At 53.3% G+C, this 27572-nt stretch overlaps 1 protein-coding gene and 1 long non-coding RNA gene across 6 annotated transcripts in view; one reads left to right on the top strand and one right to left on the bottom strand.

Moving 5' to 3' along the window:
- Positions 1 to 18198, bottom strand: part of POU2F3 (POU class 2 homeobox 3) — a 76349-nt gene extending 58151 nt beyond the window's left edge. The window contains exons 1-2 of one of the 3 annotated variants that reach the window (XM_055305879.1): positions 18097 to 18198; positions 11317 to 11385 (exon numbers count right to left, since the gene is read on the bottom strand). In XM_055305879.1, the coding sequence (XP_055161854.1) occupies positions 11317 to 11385; positions 18097 to 18124 (97 nt within the window). In that variant the 5' untranslated portion in view covers positions 18125 to 18198. Of the gene's footprint in view, positions 1 to 11316; positions 11386 to 12026; positions 12106 to 16572; positions 16594 to 18096 lie in introns of those variants that run through there. The other 2 variants (XM_055305881.1, XM_055305880.1) reach the window with 2 other exon arrangements.
- Positions 18199 to 18264: 66 nt separating this feature from the next.
- Positions 18265 to 23137, top strand: LOC129497205 (uncharacterized). 3 transcript variants are annotated; one of them, XR_008661901.1, is made up of 4 exons: positions 18318 to 18616; positions 19191 to 19290; positions 19574 to 19623; positions 21561 to 23137. It is a non-coding gene; the product is annotated as an uncharacterized LOC129497205 (long non-coding RNA). The 3 variants fall into 3 exon arrangements; XR_008661902.1 differs by lacking the exons at positions 19191 to 19290; positions 21561 to 23137 and adding an exon at positions 18265 to 18311 and having other exon boundaries at positions 18502 to 18616; positions 19574 to 19754; XR_008661903.1 differs by lacking the exon at positions 21561 to 23137 and having other exon boundaries at positions 19574 to 19754.
- The last annotated feature ends 4435 nt before the right edge of the window (positions 23138 to 27572 follow it).

The following is a 27572-nucleotide window of genomic DNA, read 5'->3' as shown; positions in this document are numbered from 1 at the left end:
CCCCGCCATTTACAGGTAAGGAAACTGAGTCCCCAAGAGGACAAATGATGAGCTGAAGTTAATACAGGCAATAAACGGCACAGCAGGAGCTAATCCCCAGAGCTCCGCTGCCCAGACTTGACTCTGCACAACACCTGTGGGTGTTCTTTAAAGGCCGACTCCAGACCAGCACCGCTCTGCCCTTGGCCCAGCCTCAGGAGGGAAGAGGTTCAAAGAGGTTTAAGGTCAGTGGGAGACCAGGAGGCTCTATCCTCACCCTTTTCCCGGAGGAGAGTGAAGTGGGGTGAGAAGCGATGGGCCACGCGGCTGGGCTCTGGCTCTCCTGTGGGCACGCAGGGGTCCGTGTGTGGCTCGCAGGGCGCGGGTAGGAGGAAAGCTTGGACGGGAGATGCCATCTCACGCTCGTGGAACAGCTCACACTTCCAAAAGCTCCCACACATGGACTCTCATCTCATTGCTTCCTCACAACTTGTTCTACAGACAAGGAAACTGAGGCTGGGTCCCAACACCAGTGATGGAGAGTGGGGTGGGAGAAGGAGCTTGGACCTCATAGCTCTGGCTCTAGGGCTAGTGGCCTCGCCAACATGCATTGGTCACGGTGACATGCACTGGTTTCTTCCTCTGCTGTGCACTTCCGTCCCTAGCTCCTCCGTGATCCCCACCTGCCTGGGAGGTCTAAGGGCTGGAATTATAGGACTCCTGTTTTACAGGTGACTAGAGGCTCAGAGGGTGAGGCCTGTGATAGGACACACAGCTGACTGCTGAGCCCAGATCCCCCCGCCACCGTTCTCCCTCCTTTTACCCTTTTCTTTTTTTTTTTTTTTTTAAGATTTTATTTATTTATTCATGAGAGACACACAGAGAGAGGCAGACACAGGCAGAGGGAGAAGCAGGCTCCCTGCAGGGAGCCTGATGCAGGACTGATCCCAGGACCCCGGGGTCATGCCCTGAGCCAAAGGCAGCCGCTCAACTCTGAGCCACCCAGGGACCCCTCTCCTCTTTCACTCTTAGAGTATAAAGTCCTCCTCCCTCCTGGGACTGGAGGAGCTGATACCTCTGAGACAAGGGTGGCGGGGAGAGGCTTAATCCAAGGAAGCAAAAACAAAGGACAGAGGATAGTGCCCCTACTGCCTCTGGGGTGGAGAAAGTGTTCCTCAAGAAACCTCCCGTCTCACATCCCCACTATGACCTTGGGAAAGTCATTCCCCTTCTCTGACCCCAGTCTCTCCCCCGCCATAAAACGGGAGAATAGGACTAGATCAGAGAATTTTCAAACATTTTGGCAGCAGAACACTGTTTTCAAATAATAAGGAATAATTAGTAGCTGACATTTATTGAGCATTTACTACGCACCAAGCTCTGTAGTAAACATTTTATACACATGCAGCATTTAATCCTCACCACCACCCTATGAGTAGGTGCTCCTATTATCCCCATTTCACAGGTGAGGAAAGGAGGCTCAGAGGGGTTCATCGGCCTGCCCAAGGTTCCTGATTTAACAGATCACTGAGCAGAAACCCAAACCCACGACCGTCCACCAGGTAAAGCTGTCCATACCACATCACGCTATCCCCAAAGAAGGCCTCCCAGGCAGTTGCTGTAGAAACTTGCAGGAAGTAAATAAAGGACCTTTGGATTTTTCCAGAACTATCAACATCAACTCATCTCACTGAACCTGGCCTGTCCTTTAGCACTGGGTCCTGAGAGGAGGGGGTCCCTCTATCAGCTCCTTCCCCTTCTTCCCGTCATTTCCCTGTATCCTGAGAAGTAAAGACAGGCTTGAGTCAGGATCAAAACAAGGAGCCCTCTAGCCAGGCATGCTGTCAGTTGGGGTGACCACTTAGCTTTGGGGGCTGCCCCTGGGGCCCTTCCCTGAAGCATGCTTCCCATTCCCAAAGACCAGCAGCTACAAGGGCGCGTTGGCCAAAGTGAATGAATTCACTGGCAGGTCTACTCAGGACACAGTCCATATTCCTAATCAAGGCTTCCTGGATTGGCTGTTGAATCCCTGCCCTGCTTGCGTGGACACTTGATGGCCTCTGATCCTAATACTAGCAAACAGCACTACTCCACGGCAGGCACTGAGGTAAGTGTGTTTAACCTCATGAGATAGGTACAATTATTACCCTCATTTTACAGACCAGGGAACTGAGCAGGGAACCATTAAGAAACTAGCCCAAGGTCATAAAACTGGTAAGCTGAGAAGCTGGGGTTCACACACAGGCAGTACTCTCCGTGGCTGCACTTCGGTGAGCGGGGGCCGGGGTGCAGGGGCTCACATGAGCATCTTACAAACAATAACCGGTGTGTGCGAAGGATCAGAGTGCTCTCACATCACGGCATCTTAGAGCTAGCAGTGATCTTAGAGACCTTCAATCAAGTTCACACCTGCTGTCCCATCGATTGCCTAAGAGACAGGCTGGTGGTAGAGGCTGGAATCGGTCTGCCCTCGCATCTTCTCAGCCAAACAAGAAAGTAGAGATTGTGTTTCCAATGTCACGGATAGAAAAACTGAGGCGACTCATCTGTGGTCACCGGAGGGAGGAAAAGAGGGAGGGAGGGAGGGAGGCTTGAGGCTGGAACTAGAACACACTCGAGGATGGCTCTGAGCTCCAGCGTCCTCAGGCCATGCAGGGGTAAACTGAGTCCAGAGGCAGCTGGGGCACCTAGCTGGTTCTCCCGGGAGGCAAAGGCCACCAGCACCCAGCCCAGCCTGACCACCGTCAGCTCTCCCTCGGCCTGTGGAGGCGGGGAGGGAGGGAGTCAACCCGGTGCCGCCTCCCTTTGATAACTTTGAGCCCGGGGCAGACAAGTGCCAGCCGGCTTCACCCCCTTTTGTCCGAGCTTCCCTCCTCAAGAAAACCTTAATCATCCTCATTTGAATTTCAAATGACCTCTCCCCTCTCCCCCCTCCCCGCCCCAACAGGCTTTGAGGCAGGGATATGGAAATTCACCCTGCAGTATGGAAATCATCGCCCTATGCAAATCGGGCGCCAAGACCCCATCGTCATAGCAACCACTGGGTTTCCTCTCCTTTCGGCACCTCTCTGGGCTCTCTGACTTAGATTTTTTTGTTCCTCTCCCAGCCCGAGCAGGTAGGGGGGTGGGGTGGGCAAGCCCCCTGCCAGGGGGCCTCACCACAGCCCAGAGCAGGCAGGCGGGGCACCCCTAGCCAAGGTGCCCTGCGGGGTCCAGACCTGCCAGCCCACCTGCCGGCTTGTCTCCAGCAAATCTGGACCAAGCCTACCCAAGCCAGGCTGACCACTGTCTTTTGTTTTTTGTTTTTTTTGTTTTCCCTGGCCTGGGCCAATCCAAGGATGGGCTAGGTGGTGGTGGTGGGGAAGTTCCGGAGTCTGGAGGACACAGAAAGGCCCCCAAAGGAGGTGGCGGAGGGGGGAGATCTAGGGGGCTTCCACCATACGTGGTAGGAGATGAAAAGCCCAGCATGGAACCTGTATGTAAAATGCCATGCAAATTAACACCTATTATTTTTTGAGTCAACAGCACTGGTGCTTTTTGGGAGATGCCAGTAGCTCAGTTTCCCATGCTCCTGGCTTGGCACAAAGGCCTGGCCTCCCAGGGCCCTCCTGCTACCCCAGAAGTGCCCCCTCCCCAATGAGCACCAGCCCATGGAGGCGGCAGGAGGGGACAGAAATGTCACTGACTGAGGTCCCTAGAAGTGAAATGAGGGCTCTGCTCATTCTCTGCCCTGCCCAGCCAGACCCCTGGACTCCAGGGAGGGTGGGCCAGCCCTAGCTGGGATGACCTCATGCCATTTCCCTTTTAAGGACACTTAGCTCTGCTCCCCCTTCTTCTCCTCCCAAAGCCGCCTCTCCCTCTCAGCCACTCTTCCCAAGGATGGGTGATCCCAGGCAAAGCCCTTCCCAGGGGAGGTGGTTTCAATAGAGGGGACACCTTAGCAAATGCTGGCCTGAGATACTGCTGATCCCCCGGGACGCCCCCCAGTAGGTTCACACCCCTCAAGGATCCCCCGCCTGCCTTTGAGAGAGCAGCCTCTGCCAGAAGGGAAGACTGCCAGGGGGTGCAACCCATGGACAGGAGGGCTTGAAGGTGGAGATGCTGGGAGTGCAAGTGCGTCAGTGGGTCTGTCTGTGTGCTGGGGGCGGGGGCGGGAGGGGGCAGGGTGGGGCCGCATCTCAGTTGCCTGGACTTGGGCTGCTCTTCAAGCCCCTAAAACGCAACCTAATTTGGTAGCTCATTTCTCTTTAAATTCTTTTTCCACTTGGTCAGCACTTTTCCACACCAGGTGTTCTTTGCCCTAATTGTTTCTTGAGGAAGAGGGTAGACCCAAGAGAGCAAAAGCGTTTACTCACACCTGGGAGGGTGGGGGTGGGCTGTAAATCTCGGATCCTTTAATGAAGGGCTGAGGCCCAGGAACAGGCAGTGGTCTGAGTCTCCCACTGTGTGTGTGTGTGGGGGGGGAGTGGGGGGGGCATGTACCCCTGCCAGCAGAGGACAGCCCGGGACCTACCTCTCCTGCTGGATCTTTCCAGCATCACACCCAAGATACCCACAGTGGGAGGGGAGGAATGCGAAGATCTTAAGATATACCCAAGGTCAGATGTATCCATCGCCCATGGCCTGCCAAAGGACAGCAGTGGTCTGACACACGGTGTGAACTCCTCTAAGGCAGGGCACCCCAAAGTATGCTCCAACAGTCAGGGCTGCCCTGTGAACTGTTTGCTAAAGTCTGAGACCGGATCATACAAACACAGAGAATTTAGAAATGTTCATAGTGCCCCAAGCATGTGATGAGTGGGCTCTCCCTGTGGAAGGCAGGTGTAGACTAGCCTGGGCCCTGTGGAGCGTGTGTGGTGGGTACGATCTGCAGTCCTACGTGGTTAGGACTGCGTGCTGGTCTGTGACAGGCTGGAAGGGAAACAACTGGTCCCGCACCCCAGATTATTTGAGAGGGAGCACCCTAAGCGATGCCCACCGATGAGACCATGCGGACAGTAAAAGACAGCACATGGATGCCCCACACTGGGCTCCCTCTCTCGGTCCCCTTTCAGGCTGAAGAGAAAGGAGGTCCATGTTCTTCTTGGGGGCTCAAAGATGGAGGCAAGTGTGGTGGGGAGTCACTTCCTTCAAGAGACCTACAAAAGTTAGAAGGGCCAGTGCCAGGCAGGACTGGCCTGGTCACCCATGGCTCATCTAGGCAGCACAATCCTGCCCTGTTTGCCCCTGGGGCCTGGGTTTGGGAATCAGGGATGAGCAAGAGTCTGTGAGTGGTGAGTGAGGCTGGTACGGGTGAGAGCAGTTCCTGTAGCTGTTTTGTTTGCTAGGGTGCTCTGATTGCTAGAGGCAGACAGGCGATTCCTGGCACCATAGGCCGCTCTCCCGAGGTTTCTGGCACACAGAGCCATGGGATGAAGCCTGGGTAGTGCATTAGTACCTTCTAATCTCCCTGTCACAAAAATGGGAAACACTCTGGGTTAGAAGACCATAATAAGAGGTAACAGGCTGAGGCTGCAGCATGGGGGTCTCAGGCAAGAAATGAGAAAAGACGTCTAGGCACTGGGGACTGTAGCCTACAAGAATAGGTGCCCAAAAGAAATTGTGGGGTTAGCTTTGCTTAAGGGAAACATCCCTAAGACCAGGAGGTTCCTTCATTCTCCGGGGATCGTTTTGAAATGTCTCCAAAGAAAGAGAGTCATGGACAAGAATCCTGACATAAAAAAAAAAAAAAAAAAGAATCCCGACATCCCCAAGAATTCATATCAGTGCCCCCTGAATACTTGAAAGGGCTGTGGCTTCCTTTCTCTCTTCAGGAGAAGTAAGGGGCAGAGCAGGTAACTTGGAGGTGCAGGACGAAGTCACCCGGTGCAAATCCTAGAGACCACCAGTCCAGTCCATTCCTTTCACTCTTCCAGAACCCTCTTCCCCCTATCACAATGAGGAGACCCAAGTCTAGGGCACAAGTAGACTTGTCCCACATCGCTCAGTGACAGAGCTTTGTCTTGTCTCCTGAATGTTTCTGATAATTATCCACCTAATGATGGATTGTATTAGTACAGTGGTGCACACTTTGTGAAGCACGTTCATACCCACTCTGTCATTTAATCATGAAAAGGGCGGGCGTGTGTGTGTGTACGTGTACCTCATTTAAAAAGGGCTAGCAATGGGAGACTCTTCTTCACCCCCTGCCTGCCAAGTACTTCCTAGATGTCTGCTGTCCTCTCGGTCATTGAAAGAATAGTTTTATCCCATAAATATTTGGTCTGAAAGCCATACACATCTCTCAAAGGCTTCTGCCTATTTCTGCCTAGAACCTCACTTCTTGGTTGTGATGAGACATAATTTCTTTATCCTCAGCTTCAGTAGGATGGAAACCTCGGGACTCAGGAGGGTGGAGATGGTGAGCAAGGAGTTAGTTGAGAAGGACTTCCTAGTCTTGGGTCAGTTACTCATTCTTCTTGTGGGACCTTATGAAAGTCACTAGCCTCTCTGCGCTCCTCTGCATGATCACATCATTCCTTCCCAGAACCATATTGGAAGTTCTCAGGGGAAAGTGCAAAAGGGTCCCCAAACAGCTAAGATGCCTCGGCGGTCTTTCTGGAAGGTGGGGCAGATGTTAAGTCATTCCACCTCACAGACAGGACAACTGATGGTGGAGAAGGGCGGCAAGAATGGACAACTGACAAAGCTCAGTTCTTCCTCCATCTCTAGCTCTCTGTCCTCCCCTGGCTTCCCCAACAGAATTCTTTCATCCCACATCTCTGAGCAGGGCAAGGGTGCCAAGGAATTTGCTCCACTACCATCTGGGTTCGCAACCCCACCCCAGTGCCCCGTCAAAGGGTTGGGTGGTGGCGGAAGGAAAGACTGGGGCATTGGTAAGGCTGGCCCAGGATAAGAGAAGGGAAGGAGAAAATCCTCTCCCTAGATTTTCACCTTCCCCAGTTCACTAGAGTTCCCACTCTTCCCCAGCAAGCATGTTTCAGCTCCAGACAGGACTTCTGCCTCTTGGATTTTGAAAAGGCAGGGGCTTGGCTTCCCCCCAGTCCCTTTGGCCGGTGTCACCCTCCATAATCTTGGCATCCCTCCTGATGCTAGCAGTTTCCTGTGTCCTCTGTCCCTGGTTCCTGTGTTGGTCCTCAGTCTTCCCACCACCATATTTGGGTAGAAAGTCACTAGAAAAACCTATATTTAATTCTGTCATTTGCTAGGCATGGGAATCTTGGGAAAAGCAGCCTCAAATCCCTCATCTTCAAAGTGGAATGATGACATCTACCGCACAGAATTGTTGGAAAAGCCAAATGCACTAAGTGTTTGAGTGTGCTCTTTTAGACACGAGTTGGCACCATCATCCCTTCTGCCATGAATTCCTGTGAGAGAAGCAAAGCCCCTTGAGGACAGGGGCTGTTTCTTCATCTTTCTGAGCCTAGGGTTTGATACAAACATGCTCGGCAGATGTTGGGTATGGGACTACCAGCTGGGTCGGGGAGGAGGATTGGGAGTAAATGGAGCAAAGAGGCTAGAGATGTCCAAGAGGAGGGTGTGGAGAGGGCGACTGGAAAGAAGGGACTAGGGAGGGCTCAGCTCTGAGGAAGCCTTTATGCAAATGCAGGAAGTGGCAAGTGATGGCAGAGAATTTGGAAAAGCAATACATGTACCCTGTTTGCAAGATTCAGCTCCGAGAGATCATCCAGCCCAAATCCTTCCTTTATGGGAGGAACAGAAAGGTCCCAGTGGGGAGCGACTTGCCCCATAATCTGCAGGGAGTTAATGGCAGAGCCAAGATAAGAATCTAATGGACTCAGGCCCGAGTTTGATTCCTGGTTAAAAGCTGTACAATCCTGGGCAAGCCCATGTTTCATTCTTTAGCCACCATTTCTTCATCGATAAAAATGGGGGTGGTAAGAATGGAACGAGATGATGCACGTGAACTCCGAGGCACACATGCACGTGCCCAGGTATGGGGAAGAGGCTCTGTGAATGTGGCTGGACTTTCTCTCCCCCAACCCCCTCCGCCACGTCCAGCATATTTGTCCTCCCCTGTGTTTGAGGCTACTCTGCGACTAGTGTGGTCAAAAGTCATAGGGTTAGCAGTGTGGGTGCTTGGGGGTGGTCAGTTACAGACCCCGGGGGCTTTTGAAATGTGGGCAAGCCTGTATACTCTTATGAACCACTCAACTGAGAATAGGAAAAGAAGGTGCTGTCAGCTTCAAGAATAGAGGAAAAATAACAACCAGGGAAATAAAAGGATAGGAAAGCTGATGATTCAGAAATCTAGAAACTTGGCTCCAGTCCTCTGGGGGGTGGGGAGGAGGGCTGGGAAGAGGACTGGACAGGGGATTGGGAGATTTTCTGGTCTCTTGTGCTGCCACAAAGGCAGTCTGAGGTTGTGGGCAGTTAGTTTATCTTTGTCCATGCCTTGGCTCCCTATAAGCAGGAGGAAAGTGAAGAATGAAAGAGCTGCCTGCCAGGTCTCTGCCAGCTAGGAGGTCTGTGTCTGGACCTGAGAATGCTCTCCTCTGCAGTCCTAGCCTGTGTGGATGGGGAAATAACTTCTCTTTCCCACTCCCAACCCTTGTGCCCTTTGGGGATTTCACACAATACAGAAGGTGCTCTCAGGGAGCTGGGGGTTTCTAGGTCACCTTTGTTTGTAGTTCCTTTAAAACTCAGAGACAAACCACCCCCTAATTCATGCACTGCTTGGAAGGGGGAATCTGCCTTTTAAAAATCCAAAGGAAGCCATTTAACCAAGTTGGTAACCATTGTGACTCATAATAAGCTTTTCTCTGTAAAAAAAATGAGTCACAATGACTTTCCAGGAAGTTTGGTTACTTTAATTAGCTACCTCTTTTTTCTTGCCCTTAAAAACATACAGTAATTTGATGATCACCTAAGTATGGATGCTACCGGCCACGGCCACGGCGCTGAGTCCCTAGAAGGGAAGAATCTAGGGGTGGAGAACTTGCAGACAGCACAGACTTCGTGGTCTCCTTGGAGCTGAAGAAGACCCACACAGAATCCTTTCTTGAATGTGCAATGAGAACAACCAGCCTCCGGGGCTGACCCACTTGGCCTGAGTGACAGGGAGAAGGACATCCCAGCTACCTGGCACCCCAAAGTGCTTAGCAGTGATGCTCTTTCTGTAAACTACAGAATCATAGGATCTTGATGATGCTACCAGACGTAATGATGATCACAGCTGCCATGTGTCAAGCACCGTGAATAGGCTTTAAACATCATCTCAGGGAACTCCCAACCCGCTAAGACGGATATTAATTGCCCCCCCCCCCTCTATAGCAGAGACCAGGCTAAGCTAACTTATCAGATCGTATCAGTTGGTGAGCACCTAAGCTCCCAGGTCTGTTTGACTCTACATCCATACCCTTTGAAGATCACCTGTTCCTTCCTCCTAAAGAGGCAAAGTGGCTGCTATAATCCCAGGAGAACCCTGGGATGGCACTCAGATTCCCAAAGACCCAGCTTGTGTCTGGATTCTTTCTCCTTCTTTCTCCTTCAACTTCATCTGTACACAGCTCCCATGGTTCCAGAAGGGAGGCCAGAATGTGCTCAGATTATCTCCAACACTTTCGTCTTCCTCACCCCCACCCAGGATCTGAACACTCTCGCTCCTGGCCCCCCTTTTAGGGTTCCACATAGTTCCCAACACTGTTACCTGGACTTGGGTTGCTTCACTAGTAACAGAACACCAGTGCTAGCCTGCTAAGTGTGGTCTCCTTCATACACGGACACTCTCTTAGCTGTGCCCTCATACCTGGGGCCACATACCAACAGAGTTGGCTCCAGCCAGCCTGCTATCAGAAGAGGGCAACGCAGCTTCTCCTGAGAGTGGCTTTTGGAGTCTTGATTTTTTTTTTCCCAGGGAAGAGTGTCAGAGCTGAGATTGTCCCTATCCAGCTGAACTGATTTGATTTTATTTCATTAAAGATGTTATTTATTTATTTTGAAAGAGAGAGAGAATGAGCACTAGTGAACAGGGGAAGGGGCAGAAGGAGACAGAGAATTCCAAGCCGACCCCTCACTGAGCATGGAACGAGACACAGGGCTTGATCCCACAAACCTGAGATCGTGACTTGACCTGAAATCAAGGGTTGGATGCATAACCGACTGAGCCACCCAGGTGCTCCCAACTGAACTGATTTTAAAGCCTTGCTCCTGTTCTTCAGGTTGAAGGAAATTTTCTTCTCAACTGGAGAGAACAAGTGCCTCCCTCCACAGACCCTCAGTAAAACATACTCAGCAATTAAATCAATTGAAAAGTGAGTGCAACTGGCCCACACTCTCCTGGCCCAGCTATTCCTACTCACAAAGAAAAATATAGAACCTACACCTCTAATGTCTATTGCTACCTGTGCAGTAGGCGCTGTTTCAATATTAAATTGAGGGGCAGGAAAGTTTATGGCAAGTGTATCCTGCAGGTGCCCTCAACAAGACCCCCAATTATCTTGTCCCTGATCCAAGCTTCAAGAATGGGGTTAGACTGCACCTGAAGACTTGGGAAAAGAGTTTAGCTCTGGGGGACATTGATTCTCTTCCACTTCTAATTTCTATGTCTCTAATGATCCAGATGAAAGACTAATTGAGGTCTTGTTGGAAGGCTATTAAAGTTATTTGGTGGTGTTACAATTTATACTCATGTTTCTTTAAGTTCTTTTTAATTATATGGAGCTTTCAAAGCAAAGCTTGGACTGTGGAGTTGAAAGCAGAGAGCTATGAAACTTTCTTCTCAATTCTTTCCTGACCTCTTTCTCTTCTTCACAAAGCAAAGTCATCTTCCAGGCACCAAGCCTTTCTTTCTGGTCTATTTACCACCCACATGCATGTAATTTGGAAGAGGAACACTTGCGCACGGGCTTCTTTGGCTAGTTCCTTGAGTAAGGCCTGTTGAGAAATCTGGGGTTAAAAGGCCTTGGTCCCCATCTACTGAAGACACATTGTACTTTCTGTCCTGAGCAGGAACTGGGACCACAGCCTGCTGCTTCCATGGATATTGGAACGGCCCATGGCCCATCAAGAAGTGGACCTCCTCCCTAATTTTTGTGTTTCCATTTTGTTTGTAAGGATCTGGCTGGCCCTTTCCAAGCCTAGTTCCAGAGACTTTGTCCCCCTCTAGATGGATATCTATAGTTCGAAGCCTCCAGGGTCATAGCCTAAGGGAAATCCTTCATTTCCTAAGACCCAGCTTTGAGGTCTGTTTGGCTCAAAGACTGAGAGAGAAAAAAAAACAAAACAAAAAACACCGCATTGTTCTATGATCATTTGCAACAACTTGCTCCCACCCGTGCTTTTCTTGTTTCATTTCCCAGAAGAGAAGACCCTTACCTGTCTCCACCTGGCTGAGGGCACTGCGAGCATCCGTGGAATCTGCTACATCCCCACTCATCTTGATATCTGCAGGGAAAACACAACTGATTTTAATAACAGGTCACAATTTTTCTTGCTATGACATATGTGGCTTTAACTAAACAGCAAAGATGAATGTGTAATTACAACAACCATCAGACTTTCAAATTCCTGATTCCTGAACATACAACCATTAGAATATTCATAAGCTTGGGGCACAAATCCCCTCCTCCCAGGCGCACCTCCTTTCCCTGGCCCTTTCTTTCCCCTCTTCTCTGCTGCTACTGTGGGATCTCTCGCCTTTTGCATCATTCATTGTCACTTCCTTCCATCACCAGGTTCAGTTGGTAAAAATTTAACAAGGGGAGGGGTACAGGGTGAGGTGGGGGGTGGGGAAGAATGCTTCCCATTTCCAATCCTCATTGCCTCTGGGATTTGGGGGATTTATTTTATTTTTTTCAAGTAGTATAAGAACTATGTCTTCCCACCCCCCCACCTCCCCTCCCTGTAATAACCCTACCCTGGGAGGTGAGAGTACCCCTGAACCCAGGCTTCCCCTTCTCACCTTTCTTGCCCAGTTCCTGCCCCTGTTCTCTGTCTGGTTCTCAGAGGTCAGCCCACTGTCTGGGGACCAAATCCTAGCTCCAGCGTGGCCCTCCGGAGATCCCTTCTCCTCTGGGAAGCCTTACCTTCTTTCCTACTCCTTCAAAGTGCTCTGGGAGCAAGGGATGGTGGGCGGGTCAGTGCCCCCGCAGACAGAGAATACCTACACCAGGCCCGGTCTCAGCCCCCTAGGGCTGCTGGTCCGGCCTCTCTGCCCTGCTTCATTTCAATAAATTAAACATTTACCCATAACAGACAGCTGCCACCACCTAAGAGCCCCCCCCCCTCCAAGTCTTCTCCAGGATCAGCAGAGAGAAGCAAAGAGGCAACTTTGAACTAACTCCCTCTCTCAGCTCCTCTCCTTATTAAACCACCCAAATACTGAAGCCGTTAAAGACAGAAGAATATTTTATTCAAATCGTGTTGACCCCCCCTACCACTACCCCCACCCTCTTCTCTGGGGCAGCACTTTAACTCTTTCAAACCAGATAAAGTCTTGGTGAGGCAATTTGCATACCCGGCTCCCCAGCCAATCCCTGCTAAGCATGCAGTCCTAATTTGCATCAGGTAATCAGGCAGTTGGCAGTCTGGACGCCTGAGGTCTGGAGATGATCGGGGTGAGGGGAAAGGGTGGACCTCCGCCCCAGGAAAAGCGGGGAGAAACCTACTTTTTAATTTTTATTTATTTATCTTAGAACAATGACGTGGGTGGCTCTGGCAGAGATTGAAATCGTGGCCCCTGGGAGTGTGGTGTCACTGCAGCGCAGGAGGGGCGACAGCCCCGCCAAGCAAGACAGAGGCTCTCCAGCCCTTAGAACACCCCAGAAGCAGAGGATGGAATAAAAGCACTTTTGGGAGTCGCTGTGACTTGAGGAATATTTTGGAGACCCACCAAAGTGACGACTCCCAGGTAAATCCTCGGAGCTCCATGCAGCGCCCTCCAGACATCCGCACTGTCCCGCACAGTCAGCCGACCTCTAGGGGAGATCTTGCAACCACACCCCACGACCTGCCTCACTGCACTACATTTACGAAGGTTCTCCTTGAACCTAACCTAAGTCCTTCCTGCTGTAGTTCGAAACTGTAGAGTAGTCATGCGTGAATATGCAGAGCTAGCGTGGGTCACCTGGACGCATCTGCAAAGGGTTCAGCTACTGCTCACCTTCTGCTCCCATAAAGAAATGGGCTTTGCTTCCTACTGCCCCGGGGCTGGGCACTGCCGAACAGATCTGCTCAGCTCATGCTTCCCCCACAGGGATTCCTCAACGGTGCTGAGGAAAAAGTCAGAGACTGGCCCCTCAGGTTTTTACACTGCCTCAGTAGCACCCAGAATTCCAGAGCATCGGTTTGGGTGGCCAACAGACCTGGATTTAATCCCAGCGCCATGGCTAACTAGCGGGGGGGACCTTGGCCACGTATTTGAACCTGTTTTCTCAACTAAAAAAGGGAATAATGATACTTCCCAGAGTTCTTTAAGCAGCCAACAAAATATGAAAGAAAACTGCCTGGCACAGTTCCTGGCACAAAGTAAGCTTGAAATAAAAGAATGAGCTAAACAGATAACTTAGGCTTCTCTGTTAGTCCCCTTCTCCTGTAATAAGAAATAGCTTTGGGGACACCCGCGTGGCTCAGTGTTTGAGTGTCTGCCTTCGGCTCAGGGTGTGATCCTGGGGTCCTGGGATCGAGTCCCGCATCAGGCTCCCCGCCTGCTTCTCCTTCTACCTGTGTCTCTGCCTCTCTGACACAGAGATTTAAAAATCCCTAAAGATTTTTTAAAATCTTTAAGAAAAAGCAAGCAAGCAAGCAAGCAAGCTTTGGTTTTCTGTCTCAGCACTATCTGATTTGTCCTTTCCCTGGGAAGCCATAGACATCCTCCAAATTCTGACTTCACAGGGAAAGAGCTCATGGGGACGGTACGGGTTTAAGAAGCAGTAAGGCTGGGACGATGACCAGATTCTCAAATCAACTTATTTCCAATTCCTGACATTTAAGAAGGGTAACTGTTTAGCTAAACCACAATTTCATGCCTGTAACCCAGACTCCCTTCTGACACCCTTTCCCTGCATGCCTTTAAACGTGGCCAAAAGCCATCTCTCACTCAGCCTTTGAATTAGCTTAAAAGGTCCTCCTAATCATGTCTAAAAATGACTTTTGAAGGTGGCAAAGGCCCACACTCTGCCAGGACATCTTCTCCTTTGATACACCCATTATGGGAGCGACATGGTAATGCTTTAGGATCGGACAGGGATTGGAGCCTGATGGAGGGGCAGGCTGCGATGATCTGTAGAAGCTCCTGGTCAGTCCCACAGGATGCTAAGATACTGAGAACCAGTTCTAGTGGGTAGGAGGCTGAGGCTGATGGGTGGGACGAACTCTTGGGTCTCAGCCTAAAAATGGGCCAACACCGAAACTCCCCAAGACGCCATAGCCCTTTGCCTGTCCGACAGCACTTGCTGGGGCTGAGGGAGGGAGGTGTGGGGTGGGGCTAGTCTTCTCGGCTGTTCTTATCTGTGCAGGCAGGCAGGCAGGTGACTGAGTGGGCTCCTTGCCATCACTCCCTTCCCTGGGGAGGCTCCACTGCTCAGTGTAAGATTCCAGATCCCAGACGCCGACCCTCATCTGGCACCAGCACCATCATGTTCTGAAGCTGGGGCAAGACATTGGCTGCTGGCCTAGCCCTTCCTGTGCCTTGGCATGACCCATGAGCAGCCCCTCTTCATACATCCATGAACCAGGATGTGTGTGGGAGCCTGAGGAGCAAAGTCCAAGGGGCGGCATCTTCCTCAGGCCGCAGGCTGTGTCCACAGTGTACTGGAACCTCAGGTCCAGGCTACACTGGGGAGGCAGAGAGCCTCCCCTTCTCTCTCCTACTGCCCGGCTCCATTTCTCTGAAGGGAATGCAGCTCTTTCCAGACTTCTTCCTCCCATGATCGCCAGTGGGGGCACTTCTACCAGAAGGAAACCAAGGGGCCCACTGGTCCTCTGTCTGAGCCAGTCATGGCTCCAATTCTCTCCTGAGACAGATTTCTGTCACTTCTTCGAGAGGAAGCCACTCCCTCTCACCACGAGACCTTCCAAACCCCAACAGTATTCCAGAGCTGTAGCTGGTATCAATCTGTGAGACTTGATCCCAACCTTGATAGGCAACAGCTCACTGTGAGCAAAAAGACAGAAAAAGAGATGCCCTGGGGCCAACCAGGTGTCCCCCTGGGGCCAGATTCCCAGTGTTTTCCTGTTTCTTCGCTCCCTCTCCAGCTGTCTGTCAGACTCTGGTCTAGTCCTCTGTCTATTTTTGATCTGGGAGCAGGAGCCTCCCCCTCCTTGGCTGGGGTGCCCCCGTGTCTGGTGACCTCATACCTGCCCAGGTGTTCACGCTCCTGGAGAGAGATGCTCTATAAGGTACAAAGTGCAGAGACCCCAGGCCAACCTGAATCATGGCTTGCACCCGGGTCATCGTGTGGAAAGATGGGCCGACTTGGGGGCCACAGGACTTGTGGACCTGAGTGTGGGACCCAGTGCAAGAGCACACAAAGTGTGCTCCCTCTTTCCCCCACTCAAACTGTTCTAGTAAATCAATTGAGGAGGAGTCCCCCAAGGGCCCAGGACTGGAAATTCATGGGGAAAGTGCTGTTTGTGAAGAAAGAGGAGAATTATTGTGGGCTGGGGGCTGGGGATAAGACCCCAAAGAGACCAAATTTCCACCAAGAGGATCCTGGACTGAGACCCTAGAGAGGGACCCTCCCTCACAGACCCATGGCCGGGCCCACACTGAAAGACCCCACACGATGACCTCATATTGAAAAGCCCGAGAAGACTCAGCAAGGAGAGCCCTAAAATGGAGAGGGATCCACAGAAAGTCCCAAGCTGAGAGGTCCCTTTGAGATGCCACTAAAGGGGAACCAGACACCACTGAGGCTGAGCCTGAGAGAGCTCACAGGGTGGTGAGGGTGCAGGCATACTGAAGAAGTGGGCTGGGGAGGGAAATGTAGACAAGTGAGTCAGGTAACCTACCCCAGGCGGATGGGAACCCTACCTTGGGTTTAGCTCAATCTCCCCTTTCACATTTGGAACCCCTGCCTCCCGGAGGGAGAGACGGTGAGGGAGGTGTCAGCCTGGAGCTTCCTCCAAGGCCAGGGTAAGGGGGGCTTGGCCCTCTCCCTGCCCTCCTCTCTGCCAGATGCTCTTAGCCCCTTAGGCATTTCCCTGCTGGGTCCCAGCTGTCCCACCTCCTCCCACCTCCCCCAGAGCAGCAGCCTGCGTAGACAATGGAGTGGAAAACCCCTAGGAAGTCTCTGATCTTGTCACTAAAGAACTTCCCACTGAGGCCCACCTTTCTGAGGCCTTGTTCCCATTCCTGCCTAGGGATTCTTGATGGGAAGTGAAGTGGGGAGAGCAGGGAAACTGCCCCCAGGAATGCCCAGCTCCATAGTGGTGCCACAGGGTCTGGAAACACTTTCTCCAGATATTGGATGACACCCAGTTGGATGCTTCCTTTGGCCTCACCTGGCCCTTCCTGGCACATCCTAGCACCTGGGGATCCAAACAGAGTCAACATCTCTGTGGTAGCCTGACTTCATTCAACCCTGCCAGGATCCTGTCAGGGAATGGTGGACCCTGGGTCTCTCCACGCACCTGCTGTTGTCTGTTTTCAGGATGAGTGGGTCCCAGGAAAAGCCAAAGCCTCTAGACTGCTCTGCTCCTTGGGGTCGGTCAGGAAAACTGCCTCTCCTCACTCTTCCTCCCTACTCCTCCAGAAAGGAGAGCAGGTACGGAATTCCCACCAACAGCCCTGCAATCCTAAATAAAAGTCACGTGGTGCTGCCCTCCCTCTCTGAGAGGCACATTGCTGGTTTGAAGTGGCCAAATCAGTTTTAGCCTTCTACCTTGAGTCTGTTCTCCACTCAAACCCTTGGACCTCTGAGAAGGCCCACCCTAGGGCACCTGGGTGGTTCAGTGGTTGAGTGTCTACCTTTGGCTTAGGTCGTGATCCCGGGGTCCTGGGATCAAGTCCCACATCAGGCTCACTGTGGGGAGCCTGCTTCTCCCTCTGCCTGTGTCTTTGCCTCTCTCTCTCTCTCTCTCTGTGTCTCTCATGAATAAATAAAATCTTAAAAAAAAAAAAGAAGAAGAAGAAGAAGGCCCACTCTAACACCAAGCATGACCATTCAGGATTAGTAGCCCCTGCCCCAGCCCTTCTGCCAAAGGAAGGACCACCAGGGTGAATGGAGGGGAATCGGTTCACATCATGCCCACCTACCATTCACATAGGGGATACTGACTCCTGGGAGAACATTTCCATCTCCTAGCTTCCTTCCACTGAGGAAAGGGGGGCTTGGTATCTGAATCCATGGCACGTGGAACACGGAGAGTGCACTTCTCCCCACCCCCTCTGAGACAGATATTGGAAGCACCTATCCCACAGGGCCATGGGCCTGCGGCTCCTCCTTCGGGGTCCCACAGAGCTCCTGACCCGCACCAGAGCACGGCTTCCCCAGCACCCACGGTATCCACAGAGCCTGTGGGTGGACACACCTTCACACATGGGGTCTGCTCCACCTCCCCCACCCCACACACACAAGAGGACAGTAGACTCCCCTCTGCTACACGGGGACACGCTGTCACAAGCCCTAATCCATACATACATGTGTGGCATGGCACCTGCCCTGGGGTGTGCCTCTGTGACTGCCAGCCCCCCCCAGACCTTACAAATGCCCACTTTGCCTCCACTTCACATTAAAGGACGGAGACACAAAACACGTAACATGTGGGTACAAGTATTTTCCTCACTTATGCACTCCCAGGTCCACACCCCTGGCTGAGCGAGTGAGTGAGCCACCCTTCTGCAAGCAGTGAACAGAGCAACTTCAGCCCGACTCCAGGGCTGCGCAGACCCGGTCCCACTCCTCTGCCCGCTCCAGATTGGAGGCTTCAGAAACCCTCCCACCCCGCGCCGCGCCGGGGAGTCCCCACCTCCATTCTTCTCCAGCCCCCCCAACCCCCCCCCCATCCGCCTCCCCACGCCGGCCCCCGGGGACCCGCTATCCACACTGCCATCTCCTGGTCGTGGAGACATGGACCCCCCCAACGGTGCGTCCCTCCTTCGCCCCCTCGCCCCTCCGCTGACACCTGTCAGCGCTCGCTCCGCCCGCCGCTCACCTGTGTGCATGGGTTCCAGATTGACCATCCTGCCCCAGGCGGGGCCAAAGGCAGCGCCCCCCCAGGCCCCTCGCGTCTGCCCCGGCCGGGCCCCCGGGGAAGCCAGGGTCTCTCCTCCGCCCCCGCCGCCGCCGTGGAAGCCGCCGCCGCTGTCGCGCGCTCCGCTGCTCCCGCCCGGGCAGCGCTCGGCTCGGCCGGGATTGCCACACGCCCAGGTGAGCACGCGGCGCGGCGCGGGGCGGGGGCCGCCGGCCACGCCCCCTGGCAGGGCCCCCGCGCCTGGCCCCGGGCCCATGCAAACCCGTGATTTGCATGCGCGGAGCTGGGGACCTGGGGAGGGGGCGGGCTGCGGCTGCGGCGGGTCCCCGACCCTGCGCAACACCTGTCCGCCCGCCCGGCCCGCAGCCCCTCCCTGCCGCGCCCGCAGCGACCCAGACGCCTGGGCCCGCTCGCCCTTGTTAGGAACCCGCGATGGATGATCCGGCCGGGGCGAGCTGCTGTCTGGACAGGCTCCCAGAGGGTAAGCCCTGCAAGGAGTCTAGAGTGTTTAGAAAAGCCGTGGGGGTGTTCCGGAAAGACTCTGGCCTTGGAATCCTATCTCTCAACGGCTTTCCAGCTGTGAGACAAGAGACAAGGCTCTTCAAGGCTCTTCGCCTTCCTGCACCCATTTGACTCGTCTGCAGAACAGGCGGGGGGCTCGCCAAAACGGGCATCTATCTATGTGCAATTTAGCAGCGGGCTAAAATTCACCTAGGTCCCATACACGCTCACCACATCCAGGGAGTTAGTCGGGGCCCAGCTCATTACCCCATTTTCCTGGGGAAGACCTTGCCCCCTGCCTGTCCTCCAGGTCCCACGTGGCTCTGAGGTTCTATGAGAAGATGATGTGAAAGTTATTTGCCAGTGTCAGGGATTGGGGGGACGGCCACCTGCCTCATCGACAGAGCTGGGAAAGGATTCGCCAAGGGCACACAATTCCCTAGTGATAGAGCCTGGCTCAGTCAGGTCCCTGGACTCCTGCTCCAGTGCTCTTTGTAGAACCCATTGTAGTCTCATCATCTAAGCTCCCTCCACTCTTCTCTTCCGTTCATTAGGTCCCAGGGAGTGGTGCCAAGGCAAAGGGACCACCTGTCTGTAAGCCCAGAAAGCCAGTTGCTGACAGGAGCCCAGGACCTTGCCATCCTCTCCAGACAGGTGTCCCTACCAACCTACCTCTCCCTTCTTCTTAGTCTCTAGGACTGTTTCCTGCTCACAGAACAGGTCCTGAGCTTTTCTGCCTCCCTGCCTTGTTCACCGGGTTCCTTCCATCTGCTATGTTACCCACCGCCCACCCCAGTGATCCCTGTTATAACATCCAGCAATTACTGAGCTCTCGTTCGGTGCCAGGCGCTGTGCTAACCAACACTTTAAAGGCTCTGATCTTGTCTCGTCCTCATAACAACTCGCAAATGGGACTCTTATTGTTTCCATTTAACAGGTGGGGAAAATGAGGCTTTGAGAGTGGAACTTGCCGGTGTTGCACAGCCAGTAAGTATCAGGGCTCCTGTTCTGAAGCACTGCACGCTACTCCTTCTGCACAGTTTAAATGCCACCTCCCTTCTGAAGTTGGATGTGATCTGATCTTTTATTAAATTAGCGTAATACTTCAATGTGCTTCATAGCCCTTGTGGCGGGTTCTGGGGGACTTTTCTTCTCCTACCTCCTGGTCTTAACTGATTGGCTGCCTCCAGGGCGCCGAGTACCCTGCGGGGGGGGGGGGGGGGCTGGGACACACAGGCTCCAGGGAGGGCTCCAGTGGGTGCCACAGAGGCCCTGAAGGAAAAGGAAGTGCTCAAGAGGACCTACATGCTCAGGTTCATACAAATCACCCTTCCCCAGTCACATCTTCTTCTTCCACTCTTAACAAGAGGGAAGAGGACTTCCTTCCTGATTCTTTGGCTGGGGGAAGAGATCAGTAAAGGCTTCTTGGAGACCTACTGGGCCCAGGGACCCCTTTCAGGACACTGCTAACCTGTCTCTTCCTTCCCTCCCTCCCCTTCCCTCCTCCACTCAGAGTCTGGCTCCTTTCTTATCTACAACTGTAGTCCGCCTACCATCATGCTAGAAAAATGCCTGCACATAGTTTATATACCCCTGTGTGCTTGCGATTTCCATATGTCAATATGCATAGCATCTGTGTGGCTGCGTACACCGAGGGTCTGATTCTCTGACCACCACATCTGGGACCCGCTGTTTCTTGTTTCCATGTGCAGTTACCTTTCTTCTCTGGGCTTTGGTTTTCCAGAAGCGATAGTGGGGGGTGGGGGACAGGCAGGAAGCCCAGGGCGTATGACTAATGGTTTCCAAGGGCCTTGGAGCTCCAGCAGGCTAGGATTCTGGGGCCCTGGGTTTGAGGCGGGAGTGGAGCTTTGGGGGATGGCGAACCACTGTGGCAGAGGTGGGACCTCGGAGGTTCACAGTTGGAAGCACAGCTTTGGATTCCAGACAGGCGGTGGGAGGATGGGAGGGTGAGGGGGTGGGGGTGGGGCGAGGGTGACAGACGTTACCTCACCTGCATCCCTGTGCTCATTTATTCAATAAATATTGAGTGCTTCCTATCTGCCAAGAGAGGTGCTACAGGCTGGGCATGCACCTTCTCATTTACTCGGCACAACTTTAGAAGGAAGGCACAATACTGAGGCTTCTTTTAGAGATGAGGTTCAGGGAGGTTAATGCAGCTAGTAGATGGCAGAGTTGGGATTTAGAGCAAGTCTGCCTGACGCCAAAGCTGGTGCTTTTAATCCTGCAGTGTCCCTACCTGTGCCTCCCCTTCTCTTCTGTGATCCTGTCCCTCTAGGCAGAAGGAATCTAGATTATCTTTCCTATGAGGAACCCAGTCCCAGGAACCCAGGCCCGCAGAGGGGGTGGGACTTGCCCAAGGTCACAGGGCAAGTAGACAAGTCACAGAAGAACAGAGACCTTTCCCTTCTCACTCCTCCTTCATATGCTCTTCCGGGACCCTCCAAGGTTGGGTGGGTTTGCGGCATGCAGATATGGGGCCCGGGGCAAAGCTGGATGTCTCTATTCCTTCCCTCTCTGACTTTTTGATGATCATCTCCATTAGGTGAACTGAGTGGGGGTGCATAGGACCTCTTTAGCCCTGCCTCTTTCCCAGAACTCAGAGAATCTCCAGGAAACCAGCTTTTTGAGTTCTGGGCAGATGGGAGATCCCGGAGAAGTTGCCACCCACCCTGGGCCTCATATTCCATGTGTCTGTTTGGCTTGGGAGAGGAGAAGCTGTGGGGAAGAGAAGAGAGATAGTAGGTTGCCTGGAGGTTAAAAAGGAACAGAGGAAAGAAAGGGAAAAAGAAGCAAGGACAGGAAATTTCATTGCCTTTGGACATCAAAAGAGGTATATGCAAATTACATGCAAATTGATGCAAATCAGCACACCCTGCTTCCCTACCCCTCCCCTTTCTCAACAGCTGGAGGACTTTTTCAGAGAGTAGCCAAAACCTCACTCCAGGAGACTGCAGTTCCCCAAACTGATCAACTCTGACTCTACCCCAGGTCCTCCTGGTCTTCCTGGGGTGACATCGGATTCCCTTTGCTGCACCTCTTGGAAGTCACTAGCACCCTGGGCCCCATTTCTATTTGAGCATGCACTCTGCTTCTTTTGCCTCAAAGGACAGAAGAAGGCTCTAGGAGTCTAGCCTCCCCTGTCAGACACATTGCTGGACTGGGGATGCACGGGGGATGGGGATGCTGGATTGGTATTGCACTATCTCCCGTTCAGAGAAGGCACTTGGGGGAGGGAGGTGGGGGCCTCCCAGCCCCCCAACCCCCCTGGCCCTGCTCTCCGCCTCAGCAGAGAAGTGGCCTTTTTTGGCCGTGCGCCCTGTTGCTCATTCACATTTCCTGTCATGTCAGCTGGATTGAGTTGTCAGGGCTGGGAGAAGGGTGGGGAGCGAGGCGTCCTGGAAGGCCACCAAACAACAAGTCCCTTCTAGCTCCTTCTGTCTGCCAGATGGGCTGTAGGGCCCAGAGCGTGGGGGTACGGGTGGGGGTCAGCTCCCTGCCTTGGGGCAACCACAGGGAGTGGAATGGATCCCAGCTCAGGCTTCCCAAAAGAGCAGATGGAAGGAAAAGCAGAGGCCAAGAAGAACTTACAGGCCTCTTTTAAAATCACACCTCAGAGGTAATCTGATGGCACCGCTGCCAGGAGGAGTATTGCAGAATGGGGGTGGAGGGAGTTAGTGTTGGGTGACAAAGTGAGAGGTGCTCTGGGAACCAGGACAAGGGAGTCAGGACCCTGAGCTCTTCCCTGCTCCTGATAATCCCAATGCCGAGTCCCCAGCCCCCACACCCGCTCCACCCGGTACCCAGCCTTCGCTCACCTCTAGAGGGAGGAGTACACACAAATGTACAGCCCACTTGGCACTTGAAGATTCTGAAAAATAGTAATGATACGGATTTGATTCTAAAACAGCATAACAACTGACTTCCAGTGAGCTTTGTTGATCTTGGGGACTGCATTGGGCCCGGGTCTGGCCACTCTGATCACACCTTCCGCAGATCCCTGCCTCCGTCCTTTTCCAGACTCTCCAGGTCTACCTTAGACGAGGTGAGCCGCCAGGTCCGCCCGCTCGCTCAGGGCAAGTCTAAGGCCGGCGCGCCCTCTTGCGGTGATGGGGGCGTGTGACCTCCGCTTGAGCATCATCCTTGCAACACGTGCCCATCCATGGCCGGGGACCTACACACAGGTGAGGGCCCCAGTTCCAGGCCAGTTGAAGACGCTGAATCTTGGTTTCAGAGTGCTGTTGGGTCTTTGGTCCGTGATCCCCGTGGAACCTCAGTTGGCCAGCCTTAGCCCAATCAATGCAAGGACAGGAGTCCCAGGCCTTGTCCGGTGGCCGTCCTGTCACTGGACAGCTCTGCTGGTTAAAATGTCATACCTCCCTGAGCGCCTGGGTGGCTCAGTGGTTGAGCGCCTTCGGCTCAGGTTGTGATCCCGGGATCCTGGGATAAGGTGCTGCATCAGGCTTCCTGGAGGGAGCCTGCCTCTCCCTCTACCTATGTCGCTGCCTCTCTCTGTGTGTCTTTCATGAATAAATAAATAAAATCTTTTTTTTTAAATGTCCTACTTCCCATAGTGCCCTCTGGGGCTTCTGAACTACATGCAATCCTATACCCCGACACACAGGTCAGTGGCCATTTGCCCGTTCGCCCATTCAGAGCATGTACTGAGTACCCACTGGTGCTGTGTGTTAAGCTAGGGGCTAGAAACAGTCTGGAGACCAGACACTGTCCCTGTCTCAGGAAGTGCAGTCTGTGATGCTTGTGGAGCAGGGAAACAGGTAGGGCAAGGCCTACTGGGGCATATCCTCTAACAGAAAAGTGGAGGGTGCTAAGGGGGCCTGCGATGGGGCACGACCTACCCGAATCTGGGGGTGGGCACCAGGAAAAGCTTCTCAGAGGAACAGACATCTAAGCTGGGACCCCCAGCAGAGAGGAAGGAAGTGGGAAGTGGGAACGGGTGTCAGCAGTACCCGCAAAGAAAGTTAACCAGAATAGCAGGTGCATGGAGCCCCGGAGTCCCCCCGGCAGGAGAGGCTGGCTGCGTCACTGAGCAAGGGAGTGGGAAAACACGAGTGAGTGAGAGTGAGGATGTGTGTACAAGGAAGCCCAACTGAGGTGGGAGTGGTTCACCGGTGTCAGTAACACGCGCCTTGCCACTGATTGCAGCATAGCCTTGATCGCGACAGTGAGGTTGGGAATTGCCAAGGAGGAGGAGGACTCTGGCGAGAAGCTTGATGGAAGAAACAGGGAGAAATAGGGCGAGGTGGAGAGAGCCCTGGGTACGAGAGGCTAGTTATTTTGTTTTTGAGGTGGGAAAGATTTAAATACCCTGATGGGAACCAGGCAGGAAAGAGAAATGGGAGAGAGAGGGGATAGTTTCTCCAGGGAGAAGAGGAAGGGGGTGGGATTCAGAGCCCTGGGGTCAGGAGACAGGGGGCACCTCCCACAGGAAGGTTCCGGCAGGAAGGGGTCAGGAAAGACATGGGCATGCAGGCCCAGGAGAGATGTGGCGGTCTGTGCCCACTGCCCGTGATGTAGGTGACGAGGGAGCCGTGAGTGCAGCGTCACCTCATCCTGCCTCTCCCTGCTGGAGAGTCAGGACTTTCCCTGGGCACGACACACAGCTGGAGACAGGGCCGAGGCAGACACCACCTCTGCTGGGGTTGGGGGCTAAGGTAGCTTGTGACTCACCCTCCCTCCCTCGCTCCACCTGAAGCCCCTTGAGGCCGGGCTCTTCTCCAAGGAGAAGGTATGTCCCGAGGCCCTGCCCTGTGAGCCTGTGTTTGCCACCACCCTTTGGCTTTTTTCCTGCCCACCGTCCATTCTTCTGGGTCCCCAGCTGGGACTGCTGTTGTTAGCAGTCAGGGTCTCTGCAGGGATGGGGCGGGGGAATCAATGCAACAACGCGGAGTGCCTTTAATGAAGGTCCTGCCTACTCACAGGTGTGAGCAGGGTTAAGGGAACCAGGGAGCTGGGACACTGGGGCTGGGGCTGAAGAGGCAGGAGGAAGAAATGGTTGCCTAGGAGCCCAAGGAGGTCTGGAGCTTGGAGGAAGAAGCCAGTGCAGAGGTGTGGTCCAGAAGCAGCAAGGAGCAGGGACATATGCCTGGAATTCCCTCTCGTCCTGCCCTCTGGTCTCTTGTGCTTCTCACTGGCTAAGCCAGAGGTGAAGGAGCCCAGGTGAGGCCGATTCACGGGTGTGTGTCCTGAGGCACAGAGCGGGGCAGGGGAGGGGAGGGGATGAATGGCGTGGGGGTGGCGGGGCAGACAAGAATGACCAGCTGTTACCTGGCTATAGTCAATAGTTGATATCTGGGAGGAAACCTCAGAATGCTTTATTTAATGTTTCTCAAGGTCAAAATGGCCAACATCGTAGGTTAAGATCAACGATCGCAGGTGTGATGGTTAATTTTACACATCAGTTTGGCTAGGCCATGGTGCCTGGTTGTTTGGTCTAATGTGAGTCCAGATGTTCCTGTGAAGGTATCCTTGTGGATGTGATTAACATCTACAATCAGTTGGCTTTAGAGAGATTATTACCCTCCGTAGTGTGGGTGGGCCTCAGCCAATCAGTTGAAGGCCTTAAGAGTAAAAAGTGAGGTTTCCCCAAGAAGGAATTCTGCTTCAAGACTGTAACAGAAATCCTGCCTGAATTTCCAGACAGTTGACCTGCCCTGCAGATTTCAGACTCAAGATGGCAACATCAACTTTTGCCCAACCTGCCTGCGGCCAGCATTTTGGACTCGCTAGACCCCACAATCATATAACACCTTGCTATAAATCTCTTTCTCTGTATCCTATTGGTTCTCTTTCTCTAGAGAACCCCAACCGATGCAGCAGGAATGTGGGGAAACAGGCCTCTCCTATACTTGGTGGTGAGGGTGTAAATTGGGACAGCCCCGTCTGGAGGGCAATCTGTTCAGTCTCCACCAAATACTGGGCTTTGTGGTGCTCCATTTTTACCATTTCTCTACAGCATGGCTTGGAAGAGCAAGTCATGGAAGCTCAATTGTCCCCCAGGAGCCAAATGCCTCACAATTGGAGGTCCAATGCCAGCCAGCAATTCCACACTGATTGTAGTCAGGAAGTGCTTTGAGATGACCGCCTCTTAGCAGATGGGGACCTGGGGGCTTGCGACGGGGGAGGGGGGTGACCCACCCCAGATTGCACACAGCTCAGACGAGGCTGGTACCCACATTCCTCACAGCTTTGCTTCTTGGGAGTGTCCTTGCTCTCCTTTTTACTAGACTCCTCGTTGGCTCTACCTACCACATCTAAGTTCCTTGAAGACAAGACGTTCATTGACTAAGATTGAAGGGAGAAGAGCCTGAAGAAAACCCACAGAACGTACAGCAAGGCCCAGCTCAGGTTGGGGTGATCCTGCCAGGGGGTACCTGGTACCATTTGCAGCTCCTCTGGCTTGAAGAGGCTCCAATGAAGACTAGGGTCCTGGCCTCCCACCCAGAGCCCTCCTTACCTTGGCAAAGGGGACCAGTCAGGAGCCCCAACTCTAGTGGCAGGGCATCTGTGGGCCCACCCCCATATATTCAGTGATTGCTACTGCAGGACTGGCCCCCCGTGGGTGCTGCATACCTCGCACTGCGGCCCCACTCCCCACCCCGTAGGTGAGGTGCGCTGAGGTTCCAGAAGGTCACTCTGATAAACCCGCTGGGTTAGTAGGTATGCAAGGAGTTAGAAGGGTGAAGGTCGGATCCCAGCTGTGCTCTAACTAGCTGTCTGACCTTGGGCAAGTCACATCATTTTATTGGTGAGCCACATCCATAAAATGTCACACGATTGCTACAATGAGCCAAGAGCTAATTGATAGGAAGGCACTTTGTAAGCTCTAAAGCACCAGAGGAAATGAGCATTCATTGTAGGTGCGTTACCCGACCCCCCACCCTGAGGATTTGCACAGGTGCACAAAGGACTCGAGGAAAGTAAAGCCTTATCTGGAGGTTTCTCAAACAGCTGACCCTGGACATCCGTGAGCTGAGCTCCCACGTGATTCTGACCCTCACCAGAGAAGTGACTGTAGTCGTGGCACCTGACCGAGGGAGTGGGGAGGTACGGAGGGTTGCTTGGAATGAGGGGAAGTATGGGCTTTGCCTGACCGTAGTGTTGACCCGAAGTCTCAGGGAATCTTAATTCTCCTGCCCATGCTCTAAGACCGAGCAAGGAGGGGCCCCAGGCAGGGTAGTCTGTAGTGACAGGGTCCAGAAGCCCCCTCACTGCAGGGGACTGGCAGGCTTGGGGTTGCTAGTCATTCGTAAGGAAGACTAGAAAAGCAGTCTTTATTTTTTAAAAAACAGCCTTATTTTTGGCTATTTTAAAGTGAGTAGAAAAGGTATATGGCCCAGGAACCCCACCCCCAGCATTATAATAAGGCACATATATGGGGTGGGAGGTGCCTTCCCCAAGTAATCTCCCCACCCCAACCCAGAGCAGGACTGAGGCCTGGGATTCCATGGCAGGGGAAGTAGGAAAGGGCCGGGGAGGAATACCTCCCTCCCTGGCTCCCCAGCACAGCTGAAGCTGGTCCTTGCAAACCGGTTTCGGAAAGAGGCATATCGTCCCAGTAAAGGAGGTCTCCCCACCCATTCCAAGCAAGCCTGGCTCCCATCACATCCCTCTGGCCTGTAGAGCTTCAAGGAGGAGCAGCAGCCTGTTCTGAGGAGCAAAGTTGGGGGGGGGGTGCTGTCCTGAAACCTGTTGCCCTTTCCTAGGCTGATGAGGAAGGAGCTGCCTCTCCTGTCTCCTCCTTCCTACAGAGTAGGGGGGACCCCTGGAGCTTTCCCACCCCCCCTGGGAACACCCCTGTCTCCTCCCCCTCGCCCTATGCAGACCATCCCTCAGCTTCAACTGGTGCCCCACCTAGCCCAGGAGACCTCTCCCGAGAAATTCGGCCTCCACATCCC

The sequence above is a fragment of the Nyctereutes procyonoides genome, unplaced genomic scaffold (genome assembly GCF_905146905.1).
Source record: "Nyctereutes procyonoides isolate TBG_1078 unplaced genomic scaffold, NYPRO_anot_genome, whole genome shotgun sequence".
In the NCBI taxonomy this organism is placed as follows: Eukaryota; Metazoa; Chordata; class Mammalia; order Carnivora; family Canidae; genus Nyctereutes; species Nyctereutes procyonoides.
The sequence above is the reverse complement of the archived record's forward strand: the minus strand, read 5'-3'. Positions and strand labels throughout refer to the sequence as shown.